Source organism: Protomyctophum parallelum (genome assembly GCF_964188405.1).
Source record: "Protomyctophum parallelum genome assembly, chromosome: 14".
NCBI classification, from domain to species: domain Eukaryota; kingdom Metazoa; phylum Chordata; class Actinopteri; order Myctophiformes; family Myctophidae; genus Protomyctophum; species Protomyctophum parallelum.
The window spans coordinates 41,432,537-41,449,984 of NC_139709.1; the positions used below are offsets into that span (position 1 = coordinate 41,432,537).

Below are 17,448 nucleotides of genomic sequence, written 5' to 3' on the forward strand. Positions count from 1 at the left end.
ATGTAGGTTTTAAAGCTAGAATGGCATTGTAGAGAAGTGGACTATGGTGAGAGACGAGATTGTCTCTCCTTCATTGCGGGGCTGCAGGACTCTGGAGATAGTTAGTCGTGAATGATCAGCTGTTTTCGTTTGTACCTGGAGTTGTGCATTATCTCCGGGAACTGTCTTTATATCCATGGTGTTGTTGTTCAGTTCAGTCTTTGCATGTGCGACACAAAAGTACCATGCGTTTCTTTTGGTAATAGCCTACTGCAGGCGCAGCCATGCTGATTCACGTAATCGTGTTGGATAAAACGGAACCAGCCGGACCGTCGTTAATGGCTAAATGTACGCAGGACCCGCATTTTCAAACTGTCCACAAGTTGCGACGGACCCGACGGTACTATAAAACATGCGAGTGATTCTTGCAGCGCGATAGCTACACACTAGTAGTGTGCGTGTGTGCGTGCGTGCGTGCAGAGGAGGGAGGAGGAAGACTGCAGGAGGCGTGTGTGTGTGACTGGGTGTAGCTTAATGAATGATGATGCAAAGGGAATTTTGCTAGGCAGACAAAGTAACGCAACAGAGTTACATAATCAAACCACTTGGCAATGGCACCCAAACTACAACACACAAGCTGTCTCTGGTGTTGTTCAATCATGACTGTGCGCTACACGGTGACAGATTTGTTATGTGCTGGACGTTCCTGAGCCGGGCGCACATTAGGGGGAACACTGCACATGTGTTAATTGCGTTAGTTAACGCGATAATTTTGACAGCCTTAACCCATTTTAGGCGAGAACCCCTTTTGGTGGTTACATACGTACATTATGTTATAATTTAGCTATTAAAAAATAGCAGATCTACAAGCTCATAGAACTATGAACTTGTAGGTCTGCTATTTTTGAAAGATCGTTAAAATGTGCCTCAAATCTTTCCGAAAATTGCCATGATTTTCGGTTCTTACATGAGGTCTGGTCTCCGTTGGTCTTGGACGCAATGTCGTTCTTGACCTGCCGTTCCTTGGTTCCCGTGACCTCCTCCATCTTGCGGATCTCAGCCATGCAGAGCTTGGAGTTGTAGTGGAAGAACATCCGTCCCTGAAGGATGGTCAGCTTGTGCTTGGACCAATCCCACAGCTGACGCAGATTTTGGTTGTCCAAGGCATAGAACGAGTAGTTCCTGATGAAGGGGGCCCAGAAGAATGAACACCAGATGAATACCAAATGAGGGTTGGGTGATGGCTTCAAATCAATATCACGCTTATTTCAAACTTTTGCCTTGGTTACAATTAATAATGAACAATTATAAAGTGAAAATAGCTGATCTACAAGCTCACGATGTGTCACGTTGTGAGCTTGTGGATTGACTATTTTCTCTATTTTTTTTAAGTACTCAAAATCACTTTACATAAAAACAAAAAGTAATAAAGTGCCTTAATCAGACTAATCTTTAGCCAATTTGTTTTGTGTCGATTCATTGATATAAGATATATTAAAAATAAATATCTCCCAAAAAAGCCTGCTTCTGGATGATTAGATCAACCTACATTGAGCAAGATTAGTAAGTAGGTTACTGGTTCAAATATAGTAGTAATATAATAGTAGTTTAGAATTCCGGTTAATTGCTCAGCCTAATACCAAATCAGGGCATATTTCAGCTTGCATGTGGCAAAGAGCATATTATCCATATTATCCAACACAAATCATCAAGATGGTTCGGTTCATATGTGGACATCTGTAGCCCAGTTGCTTTACAGCGTAAAACGGCGTATATGTTTCTACTGTCCAACCTAAATCTAAAAACCTACAACCCTCATATATGTGATTTGGGAAAGATGTACTAAAAACAGCCGCCGCAAAGAGCCATTTCGAAAAAGGTCAGTCTTTCTGCTTTTAACCCATTCTGAACGGGAACCCATTTTGGTGTTAGCATTACGTTATGCTTTAGCTATTGAAAAATAGCCGAGTGGCGCGCTAAGAGCTTGTAGGTCTGCTATTTAAAAAAAAATCAAAGAACCACTGACATAGAAACACAGCTTTTTCAGAAAACTGTCATTTTCAAACAGACATTTTTAGAATCTGACCTCAGGGCAGAATGGGTTAACTTATAATTACAGGACGAGGGTTTTGTAACATGGCAAAGGAAGAGATTCAAGAGGCTCACCCGACTTCCTGGACCTCGCCACGGATGACACGGAGCTTGCGGAAGAAGGAGAGGGAGACGAGGGCATAGGAGCGCCGCACGGTCAGGTAGCCAGTGATCTCCTCCAGCTGGCCCAGGCTGGCCTCCAGCTCGGCCGCTATGTTGTCTAGAGAGAGGAGCAAAGTGACAAACCACTGCGTGACCATTGGTGGTGCAGCATGCTTCATTATTTCACTGCAGACGAGTCTCATTGCAGGCATTCTGTCACACCGGCACGCTCTCATTTTGTCTGAGAACCAACCGCCGTCGACACACCGCAAAATAATATAAATAAGAAAACCTACATTCAATTTGATTTGATAGGTTTCATTTAACTCATTCTGACCCGAGATCAGATTCATACGATGTTTCCACTGGACACACACTGGTCTGATTAATCCATTCTGACCTGAGATCAGATTCTAAAAATGTCAGTCGTTCTTCGATTTTTCAAAAATAGCAGACCTACAAGCTCGTAGCGCGCCACTCGGTGGCGCGCTATGAGCTTGTAGATCTGCTATTTTTCAATAGCTAAAGCATAACATGATGCTAACACCAAAATGGGTTCCCGTTCAGAATGGGATAATGGGAAAATGTGATGTATATAATATATTTTATTTTCATGACAAAAGCAGCACCTTTATTTGGCTCATTCTTAACACAGTTTTAATAAACCTGAGCTTTTCGTTCAACAACGCTGTTCTGTCAGTACAGAGACATTCCTACAGTTGTCCTTGACTAGCAAGTTACTTGCCGTTCCCGTCTTCAAATTCATCATTGTCTGCAATCTTTGTCTTGTATTGTCACAATCAGTCTTGTCACAGATATCTTGTGCGCGTCCGTGTTCTTTTTAAATAGCTAAACAAAAGAACTTCCTCTCTCACACTTTTCTCAGGATTCTCTCACACGATCTGGACCTGAAATACCCCAATCAAATGTGTTTGTTTTGTTCTTTTAGGTTTGTTGAGAACGCTCCAAGGATACTCACTTCCTCCACGGAGGTTGATGACCAGGCTTCCGTTGAGGACGGTACATCCTCTCAGATCCTGGGCGGCCGTGACAGAATCCACAGTTTTCAACCCCATACATACCTTGGGACAGAGCCCTGCACAGGGAGTACAATTGAGCCTGTAAGGACAGAAGAAAATACTCAATCACAATCAGTTTATTTGCCAAGTACAGTGGCTGTACTGTAGTTTGTAATGCTTCACTCATTTGGAATATACCACAAAAACTCAATGATACAGAAATGACAGTAGTTGAGCCAATTCAGTCCCAGCGCACCGTTGTTCTTTGTTTATAAACGTCCCAAAAAAAATCAGACCCGTGTGAAGTGAGTGGTGCAACTCCGTGTAGGGGTCCCCGGGGAGACCCCGGAACTTCCAGACCCACAGGAACGAGCCCAGGGTGAAATGAGTAGAGGACTACTATACTGTACTGTCCCGTCACACCCAAAATCATCATATATACAGTTAATGTATATGTATGTGTGTGTGTGTGTGTGTGTGTGTGTGTGTGTGTGTGTGTGTGTGTGTGTGTGTGTGTGTGTGTGTGTGTGTGTGTGCGTGTGTGCGTTAGGCTGCACAACAGTGACACTTGGTGATGAACCCAACCAAACGCTATTTCCGTGCTTGGACACAGGGACCCAGGGACACAGCCAGCCAGAGACACACAGAGCTCCCTATAGGAGTGGTTGCACCACTCAAAAATATACCACACATTGGCATGTGTACAGTAGTTGTGGCATCATGTACATGACACCAACCCATCATGAATGTCTTATACCCTACAGCAGGGCTATTCAACTGAATTGTCCAGGGAGGCACATTGTCAGAAACCGAAGGGCACTGTGAATGGATCCTATAGACCTGCAAACCCATTCACCTTCAAAGCAACTCTAGTTGTAACATGGCTCGGACATGCCTCTCCAATAATAGCAAAATAGCCTCTCGTAACAAGCACAGACATGGGCTCACAAGCTCGCATATTATCCCGTTTCCTGAAAACCTGTCTGAACATTCCTCACACTCATAATGGGATCAAGCGCAGGAGTCTAATAAGGTCAAAGCAGAGTTCTGGGTTCCACATGTGTCGAAGTTGTTTTTCTGCTGGCAGGTTTACGAGGTGAGAATGGAGTTGTCTACCGACTGTCTGGTAAGGTGGCTGTACAATTAAGGAGGAACGCAGCATTGCGTGGTGATAACCAGTTTTTTTGGTTGGTGATTATACGAGCATGGCATTAGCGAAGGTGACACGACACGTGAAGTTTGATGCATTCATTCTCTTTGTTTCCCTAAAGTGAATGCAGTGCATGTTTTCACTGCAACATGTGCACCTGTGAACTGTACAGATAAATGCCGGCAGAATGTGCTGATGGATTGTCGCCGTTCATGTTTTACTTGCCAATTAGTTTGACGTTCATAATGATAGCTTGTAGCTACTGTACAAAACAAACCACCCACATCAAATGACAGCTCGTGGACCAGATACAAAGGGACAATAGTTGGTTTAAACAACAGATAGTTTCATTTACAATGCAAAGACCTTTATAGACAAGAGGACAAAGCCCCCGTTCTTTTGGATAAATCCACCATTACCCAGAGCCAGCAAATGACAGCTCTTGTTCAGACCTTTGCTTATTGACAATTTAAACAACCCTAGCATTATTATTCTGGGGCTAACATTCAGCAAAAAAAAAAGCAGATCTACAAGCTTGTAGTTCAGCCATTATAAAATACATTAATATTAATGTAACACTCCCTGCAGACAGGGACCGGAGAATTATGTGCAGTGACAATGGTCTTATTTTCGGTGGTGTGACACCGGCACAAAACTATCTGTATCTATAAATCAAAATTGATACTGTGTGAGCCAAGCCATGGCTCACACAGTTCCAACAGTATCTCGTACAGAGTACAAAGTATAAATTAGGCTTAAATTAGGCTCAACTGCCTCCGCTCGCTCAATGACCAAATTTGAGCAAAGGCACTTAACCGCCGTTTGGTGCCTTTCAGTAGCCCTCAGTAGACCAGAGGCTGAAGCTGAACGCCTGTGAAGGTTTGCAACAGTCAGAATGTGTATCAGGACTAGAGATGTCGCGATACTGTATCGGTATCGGGAAAAGTATCGGATCTGCCCTTATTCGTCATATCGGGTCATATCGGTATCTGCGAATATGCCAGTCTAACCACAGATCCGACACAGGGGTAAGGGGTCGACACTATGGCAGGTAAATAAAATGTTGGGGCATGTGGAGTTTGCTTTGGACTTGCCCAAACTCCAAGTGCACATTATGAGTGAGGAGTCTGCTATAAACACAACACAATAGCTAGATAGCTATAAACACAACACGAGGTCACGAGGTCACGTATTCGGTATCGGTAACACAGAAATTGAGGTATCGGGATCGGACCGGAAGCGAAAAAAGGGACACCCCTAATCAGGACGCAGCTGAAAAAAGAGCACCTGTGCTGCTGTGCTCAGTACACTTTATGTGGATAAATAAAAGGTTAAAATAAAAGACAAACACACACACACACACACACACACTATCTCTTTGGTATGTGCTACACTAGAGCACGGCAGTCTCCAAGGACAAGTGTGTTGCAGTCATTTGTCAGGCAGGTCTGAAGCTGAGGGGGGGGGGGGGGGGGGAGGGGGGGACTGGCAGCCTCTCCAAAATGCCTTTCCGCCCCTCTCCATGTCCTCTGGGGACTTCAACTGCTAGTCATCTGTTGAGATAGCCATGCATTCAGCTAGATGTCTAGCTAGATGCCGCAACAAAAATCTCACATTGAGCCAACAGTGTTCAAAACTCTGTCTAAGCAGATGATTGGTGTGTCTGAAATCCCAGTGTCTAGGATTGGGCAGATGAAGTTCAGCTGTGGATGAGCGCATCCACACCAGGGGTCAGACAGATATTTTGTGAAGCCACTAAGGAAATCGGGATTTCCTGAAAGTTCATATAATGGCCTGTTGTGGCGCTGTCATTGGGCCCAAAAAAACCCATAGCCCCATAGAAGTCCATGTATTTGGGCCCAACTTCACCTAGACTGTATTACCTTAATAAGCATGGTCATGAATACTTTTTGCTTCCAGTCACTAGTTTAAAGTCTCATTTCTAATGTCATAATATTCTTTTTGGAAAATTATGGTCCCATTTATAAAAAGAATGACCATAAAGTCGCGCATGTTCTGAGGGGCGTGGCTACCGTTACAGTCTATGATCGGGATTCCCCACCCACTCGAGTCAAAATAAAAAACAACTAAGAAGAAGGGGGGGGGGGGGGGGAAGTCCCGCCTCGTTGTCTGGGCCAGCCAATGGGCCAGCTGGGCCCAAACGGATCTAGAAAGATGGCGACTTACAATTCAAGGACTGACAGGCTTCATTTTACGTTCATGTTAGACCCGGGGAACGCTTTGTCCATATTTTTTACAGTCTATGATCCACACCCACAACCCCCCCCCCCCCCACACACACACACACACACACTCAAAATGTCTACATCCTGACAGTTTTCTGAAAAAGCTATGTTTCTATTTCAGTAGTTCTTCGATCTTTCAAAAATAGCAGATCTACAAGCTCATAGCGCACCACTGAGTGGCGCGCTATGAGCTATATTTTTCAATAGCTGTAATAATCATTTTGTGTTAGCATAATAATGCTAACACAAAAAGGGGTGCCCAAAATGGGTTAATTTGTTTATTCCCAAGAAGGAAAAAATAAATTAGGTGACGTAGTAATAGTTTCTTATTTCAGCCTTTGCACAGGCTATACAGTATGTATCACAAACTAGGGCTGCGACAGTTAAACAAATCATTTTAATTGATTATACATATCTTTTAAAAATGAAGTCACAGGAGTGGATATGTATATGCATGCATATTGCCTATTGAAATGAAATGATCATACAGTAAACACAAGCTTTGTTTAGTTAACATCATTGACGGTCTTCTATTCTATGTTCAACTGCAACTGGAGAAAGGCTTTTCAGTTGCTCGTCGCGAGGCCAGATGGTTTATGTTGTCTGTCCCTGATTATTATGAATTATAGCTTTAAGGCTTTAGTACAGTACTTGTGATTTCTACAGATAATGTTCAGTTGAATATAAACAACATAAACACACAGAAATAAAATACATCCTATGTTGTGTATACATCATTTTAAGTACAGTTGCATAAATGGAACATGAATTCCAATAGGGCTGAAACAGTTACAGTAGATTAACCAATTCAGTCGGTTATACTTTCTTTTTTGTTTAGTTTTTTGACAGTTTGGTGTTGATTTGTTGAAATATACTAATTATAAAAAAAATAAAAAAAATAAAATTAATAAAAAAAAGTTAAAATAGAACATGCTTCTCGATTAATCAGCCCAAATGCAGACATTCTGCAACGAGAGCGAGGCGCTAGAAGCCGGTTGGTTCCCTGCTGAACTGGTGCGGCTAGCATGGAGGTGACAGGCAGGCCAAAAACAGCAAACGTTCAAAGCGAGAACAAAAAGCCTCAACAGGTGAATATGTTCTCTGTGCCAGTAGCTCGATGCAGACCTGGGCGGTGGTGAGTAAACAACCTGTTAGCATGGTGAGGAGCACAGTGAGAATGGAGGATGGAGAGCGCTTCAAAGGCAGAACGTACTGTCATGCCGGCCTTCCTGCTGTGACCTCGCTGTCAGTGCAGAACACTCAGTGCACCCGCCGCCACCCAGCATCCATCCTCACGCAGAGATATACGCACTTACACCCTTAATTGGATATAAACTCCTATATAACAATAACATGCACACCCTTGTGTCCCTGTTCACCTCAATGATTCACCACTTGTTCGCCATCTCTAAAGTCACAGGGTTCAGACACAAATGACTTGCCGTGCGATACCTGGGAGTGCCATGCGAGAGTGCAAGAGTGCATCTGGCGATGGTAATGCTAAGTGACTTCTCATTGTTGTGGGCTTTTAAGGTAAATTATGGATGATTGAAAGGTTAGAAAAAAAACGCAGGGGAGTGGAAGACGAGTGGAACAGAGTGAGTACCGCAGGTGCGCACATCAGCACTCACACACAGTACACAGGTACTACAAGTTGCAGCAGCCAAACCCGACAGTGATCTCAAGCCTACTTTTCACTGATCACAGATTCACACCGCTGCGGCCGCCGGACTAATGAGAACCCATGACCCCCCCCCCCGCCGTGTCTGGCCGCGGGCCAGCGGCGTGTCCACTTACGAGGAGGAGTTGACGGTGGTGTAGCCAGACGGACAGTCCGGTATGCAGGCTCCGTTGTGGATGACATACTCGTGGCAGTCGGAGCTCTTGGTCAGACCCTTCTCCTGCCTGCACTTGTTGTGGAGGTCCCGGCAGAAGGCGAAGGGGACGCAGCGCCAGCCCTTGAAGGTGTAGTGGTCGGCCGGGCAGCGCTCCACGCAGGCGCCCTGGTGCTGGAGCTGGCGGCAGGCCACGCAGTGGCCGGCCGAGTTGGGCTGGAGGCAGCCTCCCAGGCACTGGTCATGGCAACACTGGTCGTCCCTGGTGCAGGCCCGCTGCTTACAATGAACAGGGCACACTGGAAGAGAGAGAGAGAGAGAGACAGAGAGATAGAGTTACAGATAAAGCAAGAGAAGGGGGGTGTATTGTATGTGTAAAATAGCCTTTATCACCCTAAAACCCATTTTGACCTGAGATCAGATTCTAAAAATGTCTTCTACATCCTGACAGTTTTCTGAAAAAGCTGTGTTTCTATGTCCGTCGTTCTTCGGTTTTTCAAAAATAGCAGACCTACAAGCTCGTAGCGCGCCACTCGGTGGCACGCTATGAGCTTGTAGATCTGCTATTTTTCAAAAGCATGACATAATGCTAACACCAAAAGGGGTTCCCTTCCCACCCAGAATGGGTTAACGGCATTATCATATCATAACCCCCCCCCCCAACCACCACCAGCACGGTGCAGTTCCATGAATTTCTCTCATGAGTGAGACTGCTCTAAAGAACCTCGCTAATGCACAATGATAGTTTCCAGCTAGCAGGGCAGAAGACCATCTGCTATTCGGCCCCACTGTCATAATACATAGAAACAGCAGGGGTGCCACCAGTTGGAAAAACGACACAATTGACCAAGCGAGCTTTGTGAAAGACAGAGGGAAGGACAACTTTGTTTTGTTTTTTTCAACCAAGGTTCATTTTTTTTACAGTAAGCTGTTACTAGAGAAAGTAAAAGATGAGTGTTAAATCTTTTCGATTTGCTGCTTTCTTTCGTTTTAACGATTTTAGCTATTTTTGACACGGGGCTGGGGGTATTCACAAGTGGCTAAATATGTTTTTGATTCAAAATTCTACAGCGATTTCTTTATTAACCCATTCTGAACGGGCACCCATTTTGGTGTTAGCATCATGTTATGCTTTAGCTATTGAAAAATAGCAGATCTACAAGCTCATATCGCGCCACCGAGTGGCGCGATACGAGCTTGTAGGTCTGCTATTTTTGAAAAATCGAAGACACTTTTAGAATCTGATCTCAGGTCAGAATGGGTTAATAATGAAACTGTCAGGATGTAATAGACATTTTTAGAATCTGATCTCAGGTCAGAATGGGTTAATATTTACTATAGTCCTACTAGACAAAATTACATCTGGCCTAGTACCCCCCTGCACATTTACTGTTCTTTTGTGGCCAGATGTAATGTCCTGGGGTTTAGTAGGACAAAGTAGGATGTCCACAACAATAAAGAAATAAAAAAACATTTAATAAAAAACATTTTGTAAAAAAAAAAGACATATTTAGCCACTTGTTCGAATGCCCCCACCCCCCTGTCGAAAATAGCTAAAACAAAAGAAAGCAGCAAATGAAAATAATAATAATATACTCATATTTTACTTTCTCTAATAACAACCTAAAATATGAACCTTGGTTGAAAAAAAAAGTCCTTTAGTTTGTGATTACAGACCTTCTGTACACCAGGTTACATTGAGTCTTTGTTTTGACTTGTGTAGTCTCTCAAGACTACTCACGACAAAATTAAAGGAAAAGAGGGTGCTTTTTTTCCTTTATTTTTTGACGATGGGTTCTCAGATTGCCACTTGGTCACTCATGTCATTATATAATGGCAGTTAGGCCCCGTTTACACTGGCAGACAAATCTAGCCTGAATCAGATCTGTTCCACATCGAGATTGAAATCTGATTGGTTTAACCCATTTTGACCTGAGATCAGATTCTAAAAATGTCCGTTTGAAAATGACAGTTTTCTGAAAAAGCTATGTTTCTATGTCAGGCGTTCTTCGATTTTTCAAAAATAGCAGACCTACAAGCTTGTAGATCTGCTATTTTTCAATGGCTAAAGCATAATGTAATGCTAACACCAAAAGGGGTTCAATGAGTCCAACATGTCACATGACTCATTTAAACAAATCTGATTCTAATCTGGATGTGGCTCAGGTCTTGATTCAGGCTGCCAGTGTAAATGGGTGCCTTACTGTCCTGTCCAGTGGGATTAGGTCCTCATCCCACAGAACCAGATTACGATTAGCCCACAGCAGAAGAGATAACAAGGGGCTGTGGTTACTAGGGGTTGGTCACAGGTCAGATCATTTAGGACTGTGTGTGTGTGTGTGTGTGTGTGTGCGGCGCGTGCGTGAACGAACATTCATTCATCTACCGTTCCACACAAGTACGCACCGCTGAGAGGCGTTCTAAATAGAGAAGGGCTCACTAAATGGCAGGGTGTGCGAGGGTGTGCGTGCGTGCGCGTTGAGGACATTGTGTTCCATTCCAACATTCAGTGATACTGTGTGAATCGCACCAAAACGTACGCCGTTGTGCTTCCGTGTGTCACCTAGCTACAGTTGAGCAGCACGCGGCAACGCGTGGGGTTCATTAGTGTCACAGCCAGTCATGTGACTTAGGGGTCGGCCCTTTAAGCAGCAAAACAACACAGACCCGTGGTCCTTGTGCACTTGCCAAAGGTAAGCCTCTCAAATGCCTGACTTAAAAAAAAAGAGAGAGTGTGTGTGTGTGTGTGTGTGTGTGTGTGTGTGTGGTCCACAATACTAGGGAAACAAATGATTATACCAAAGTTTGTTCTCCCTCGGTGTGACCCAGTGCAGACAAGCCCTGAGTGACTGATGCAATGAAACTCAAAAATCTGCACCAACCACAGATATAGACCGTCATGCTATTCTGTTGTATGTTCCTCGAAAAAGGTCCCCTGCCGCTACAGTATATTGCCTCTGCATAATTATGCCCAATTCTATTATGTACACTAATGTTCTCTCAAATCACGTACGAATTCAACACGCACACGCACACACACACACACACACACACACACACACACACACACACACACACACACACACCTAACGCCACTGCTCTGGCTGCACACAGGCACTCCTGATCCCCTCTAGTGCTCCATGTCGGAGCACACGGCCAGCAGTAGAACCGCCCTCAGCTTTAACCAATGTGTTGGCTGGCTGTGGAAGCTAGCCATTCAAATGGCCTCTCCCATCTCCAAGGAAGAGCAGTGCACCGTTTAACTCCTTGCTTACCGCCCGCATTGCACACACAGAGAGAGAGAGAGAGAGAGAGAGGCGGTAATGGGAGGCATGCGGAAAACCGACACGAGAGTCACATAGTAACAGGCTGGGTCTGCTGAGCCGAGCTGGACTCGAGTACAACCCTGCAAAACCCTGCAAAAACAGATCTATAAGCTCACAGTGTCTCATTGCAATGAGGAAGAAAAAAAGTTTTGAAAAACTCATTTTTTGAAAATGCATCTATAATGACATGCGCAAAAAATAGGGATGCCAGGTTGACAGTAGTTAAAGGTATATTCAGTGATTTCACTCAAAAAACCTTAGGTTTCGTTTTTGGCTGTGGGACCCAGCCTTTCGTCCAATCAGGATAGAGAGTCAAAAACGAAACCTAAGGTTTTTTGACCCCCAGGGGTTAACTGGGGACAGGGAGGAACTCCTTATATGGCCAGCACACTCTATAGTAGGGAGGATTATCACAACAAAACAAAAAAATAAGTGATATTTGAATTAAGTGAAATCACTGAATATACCTTTAATGGGTACAAAACGCACCTGCAGACCCATGTGTTTGTTACAGTTGTGCTGAAGAGCACATCACCTAATGGATCATGTCTCATCACGTCCACAGCTCATTAGGCGTCTCTCTGCAGAATGCACCCGTTGCACAACAAACGCTGTAGCACAGCCCGTTCAAGGTCTGTGATGTTGTACAACCATTAGACTATACACGTCACTGCTTTACTACCTACCGAGTTATTGGGAACTTGTATTTTTGCAAAAGAAAGAATACGTCTGCACACCGTTTAACCCATTTTGGGGCGGGAACCCCTTTTGGTGTTAGCATAAGTTATGCTTTAGCTATTGATCTACAAGCTCATAGCGCGCCACCGAGTGGCGCGCTACGAGCTTGTAGGTCTGCTATTTTCAAAAAATTGAAGAACGACTGACATAGCTTTTTCAGAAAACTGTCAGGATGTAGAAGACATTTTTAGAATCTGATGTCAGGTAAAAAAAAGAAAAAAAACGTTTCGGCCTCTGTGGCCTTCGTCAGGTACTGTATATCAGGCGAAGGCCACAGAGGCCGAAACATTGTGTTTTTTCCCCCGCCTTGGTAAATAAAGTGTTTGGGGGAGCTTTCAAAACGGTGTGCAGACTTATTGTCTCCACCAGGCCGAAGGCATGTGGGGAGAGTATGTTTTGCACTCCGTCCGTCCGCGTGTCCGTCCGTCCGTCCGTCCGTCCGTGTGTCCGTGTGTCCGTGAACAGCTAATCTCGGCCACCGTTAACCCGGTCGATGCCATATTTTGCACACACACTCCCTGGATGCCAACCATGAACCTCTGCCCCAAACTTTCCAGAACGGCCTGTTATAGCGCCACCAGGAGGCCGCTTTGTGCAAAACAAGTTTTTGCACAGTACACCTACAGATTTTGTCCAAACATCACGCAAATTGGTACACAGTCTCTCTAGAGCCATTCAACCAAACGGGTCTTTCAGATTTATCAGACTCCATCCTGATTGGTTAAGATTGGCTTCCAAAGTTCACAGGAGTGCTCAGTTTCAAACAAAATGCTGCAAATCATGAACACATCGCGTGATTTCCCTGAAATTGTGCACCCACATTCCCACTAGGCCGAGGACGAAATGCCACATGAACAATTTCAACTCAGCCTCAAGGTGGCGCTATAACTGGCCGAAAAGTGTTTTTACCTCTAACTGCACGGATCTGTGGATAACCTGGTGGAGACCTGTGCCCGGAAGGGCACTTTTTCTAGTTATTTCTTTTGCAGTCTGTTCTTTTTGTTTGAGCACCCGTTGAATTAGCCCGGGATGTGCGTCCTCCTGACCACTTGTTGGTCACCTTCTTGATGTTTTACATCACGGTCGAAAAAGGGTCCACTGTCTTACTAAATACCACCTCAGGTTGCTTCATTCACCAACATTCAGCTACTAACATTTACCAAGAATCACGTTATTGGCATAGGGACGCCTTTTGCCAATCCCACCTAGGGTACTAGGCCACTGATGACGCAGAGGAGAGAACACGCCCCCAGCACCACAGCAACATAGATACTTTAAGGTAATTCCAGAGTACCCGACTACCCATAAAAGGTATTTTCTTTCTACAACAGGTCAAGTGACCTGTGGAACTATGGCTGTGGATAAGTAGATTTATTTTCCTCTCAGTGACATAACATCTCAACAGCAGCAGCTTCAATAATCAACAGCAGAAGAATTGGCGGCCACACTGAAGGCAATAGACTTTCGTTTGTGTGTGTGTGTGTGTGTGTCACAATGCTTTCAAGGTTAGGACCCTGAGGACCTTTGAGAGCGAGGCCGACCCAAGCACACTTTGATGTCCCAAGCACAGAAGACGCTGACGGGACTGCTTCTTTCTTTAAACATGCAAATTTGTCAGGGCTGTACCAACACTTCTCCTCTATTATAGGTCCTCTGTCCTCCTCAGTTCAATCCAGGGGGCCACAAGAAGAAGCTCTGGTCTTTTCTCAATCTGGGTCAATTAGCAATGCTCAGCTTGAATGTGGTCCTGTCATCGTTTCGGCTGCTTATCTTCCACAGGAGCTCAATACAATCGCTAGACAACAAGCAATCAGTGGACCTTTTGGGGGAGGAAAGTGTCAGGTTGAAAAAAAAAGAAGAGGCTTCTAGTTTGAGGCAGCAGACTGGCCCTGTTTAGCCAATAATTATACCCAGCTCCGTTTTATCTGGGTTTCATGCAGAAACTAACGAAATATATAAATATAAACCATCATTTTTTTAGATTGAAACAGAATGCAACTACAAACGCGCGCTCCTGAGAGTGCATGTCTCCGCCAGGCTGGGTTGCTTTACCTTTGGCCCATAAATGTACATCTTGATCACATGAATCCACAGATAATACAATTTGTAAGCGTAGTAGCAAAAATGAATTATCCAAAGCAAGATCTTGCTCGTACGAGCTACGGTTCAAGAGTTATAGGCCACAATGTGTTATAGCACCACCATGAGGCCGATTTAAATAATCTGGGGTCGAGGTTCTTCTTTGGCCTACTGGGAGTGTGCACTGTGCATGCAAGGTTTCATGCTGATTGGGCCAGCGGTGTCCGAGATTAGCTGCACACAAACAGACAGAAGCAGTGACTCACGCAAGGAGCAAAAACATAATGATATAAAACAGGAAAATTTGCTTTGTGCTAGTGTAAATGCATGTTTTCTTTAACCTACTTTGGGCGGGAACCCCTTTTGGTGTTTTAAACATTATGTTATAATTTAGCTATTGAAAAATAGCAGATCTACAAGCTCATACGAGCTTGTAGGTCTGCTATTTTTTAAAAATCGTAAAAATGTGGCGCAAATCTTTGAATATATATTCTTTCAAAGTGAATGTTTTTAACTCAGGTCTAAATGAGTTAATTATTATTATTAGCCACCCTCAGACTAGAGACTAATAATAAAGTTGCCTCTCTATCCAACTATCTATCTAGCTGTTCATAGCACATTACCAGGTATGGTCTTGGTAAACAAATCTTTAGCTTCAGTGTCATGTGGTGCTGTGATGTTTCTACTGTGCACTGCAGTGTGGGTACTGTTAAGTCCCTGTTTCGTGACATCATTCATGTAAAAACAAATACAAAATAAATGTTTTTACACTAGCAAAAAAACGAATTAATGAAGGACCCCAATGGAAACAAGCCATAGTGCTTTCTTGGGTTTTAAATCATCTCCGCAGACCTTGTGTTGAACTGCACTTTCCTGAGCTTTTTACTGCAAAGTTCAAACTGTTGAATAAAGTATTCAATCAATCAATGAATCGATAGCAGAATAAGCTGTGATTGACCTCAGAGTACATAGATACTGTGAGGCACAAAGGCCACACACACACACACACACACACACACACACACACACACACACACACACACACACACACACACACACACACACACACACACACACACACACACACACACACACACACACACACCCCCCCCTCATCTTCACAGGCTCCTGTGGTACAGTACTTCTGGTCAATGCCTGTCTGACCTCCTGTCATGCAGTCCACTCATGCAAAGTGCAGCGGATCACATAAAAGCTACAGGGAATAAAGCATCAGGAATGTCTGGCTCTTTATCTCATTAATGGGACAGTGGCGAGGTCTACACATTGTTATGGCTCTGTTGGACAGAGCCATAACAATGTGTATAACCTCACCAGTGTGCACAACAACAACACCGCCACCACCGCCAGCAACCAACCGACCAAAGCGGCGATGCCAACTACTGTACAGACCCCTGTGTGAGGGAGTTGAGTCAGAGCCAACTACTGTACAGACCCCTGTGTGAGGGAGTTGAGTCAGAGCCAACTACTGTACAGACCCCTGTGTGAGGGAGGTGAGTCAGAGTCAACGGTATCGTTACATCACAGGTTTACATTGTGTAAAACAGGGGGTGAAATTATTTTTTGTTGCAAGCTCTGTCATTTTTGTTGCAAGCTCTGTCATTTTTGTTATTTTCATAAAATAAAAAACAACAATTTACTGTATCTACCGTAATTTTAAGCCGCTACTTTTTTCCCATGCTTTGAACCCTGCGGCCTATACAACGGTGCGGCTAATCTATGGATTTTTACAGATTTATAGTCATATTTACAGAAAGTATATCAATCCGGTGTGGTACGTAAATGAGATTAATGCATTCTGTTACAGTAAATGTAATGCCAACTTGAATAAGAGAAGCAAAGAAACATATTTACTCTGCTAGCCAGGCAGTGACTAGCGTCAGTGACTAGCTATAATAATGACTATTCAATGATCGGAGATGTCACAGCAAGCCAGATGAATTCCAAGTCTCAATGAGGAATTTACTCATTGCTTGGTTGTGGATATGAACAGAATGTTTTGTTTTCCTTCATACTGCTTTGTTGGCTAGCCTTTAGTCGCTCGTGAATGAATTTATTGCATTTAAGACTGACGAGAAGGATCGGAAGAACAAATGAGACGCATTAATCAAGTACAACCACAAATATAGCTGCAGGCAGCGATAACCAAACAATTTACACTAATATTTTCAGTTACTGAATGTAACAGGGAATATGAAATCCTGGCACCAGAGGTAGATCAGGCAGTCCTTAAATCTCTACTCTCTGCACGAACAAATAATAGATTAGCCTACCGAACAGTTGCCAACTGAACACAATTGGGTCACATACAGTAATTGATGTTGCCTTAAAAGTACGTATTAGGACCGCATTTAACTCTCTCTCTCCAGATGGAGAGAGAGTTAAATGCAACGATAAGTGTAGTGCTGCATCTCAGTGTCTAATATGGTACGCCACGCCATCTGCTTCAAATAACTGTATTCAGTCTTCCAGAGTTTTACCTAACACCAGGGTTGACATTTGGAATGGAAGTAGTGAGACCACCTTCAACCACTGCAGATGTGCTCTACCAAGGTTGGTTGAAATAATGGTTTTATTAAAATAAGTCCCGGATTGAAACTTTTAAAACACAGCTTACATGGACTGATCACCAGAAATTGATATAGACAGCATCAATTGTACAGTAGCATTGGGCTTCAAACTTCCCCATTAACCACTACCACTGGTGCTTGACTGCTGTAAGGCTTGAGTTCATTTAAATGGTCCGTTTTTAAATACTAGGCATATGCACCCATTTCTCTGGAGAGCCCCAGTATATGCATACAGTATATATAAAGACAACTAAGTTTAGGGATAAGGGGTGGCAAAAGATAGCACTTGATGTCT

The 17,448-nt window shown here is 43.9% G+C and overlaps 1 protein-coding gene across 1 annotated transcript in view; it reads right to left on the minus strand.

Annotated features, from left to right (window-relative positions):
• Positions 1-17,448, minus strand: part of insra (insulin receptor a) — a 66,512-nt gene that overhangs the window by 25,109 nt on the left and 23,955 nt on the right. Inside the window, exons 3-6 of the mRNA XM_083781411.1 lie at positions 8,385-8,721; positions 3,152-3,291; positions 2,146-2,290; positions 947-1,161 (exon numbers count right to left, since the gene is read on the minus strand). Of these exons, the coding sequence (XP_083637537.1) occupies positions 947-1,161; positions 2,146-2,290; positions 3,152-3,291; positions 8,385-8,721 (837 nt within the window). The remainder of the gene's footprint in view (positions 1-946; positions 1,162-2,145; positions 2,291-3,151; positions 3,292-8,384; positions 8,722-17,448) is intronic.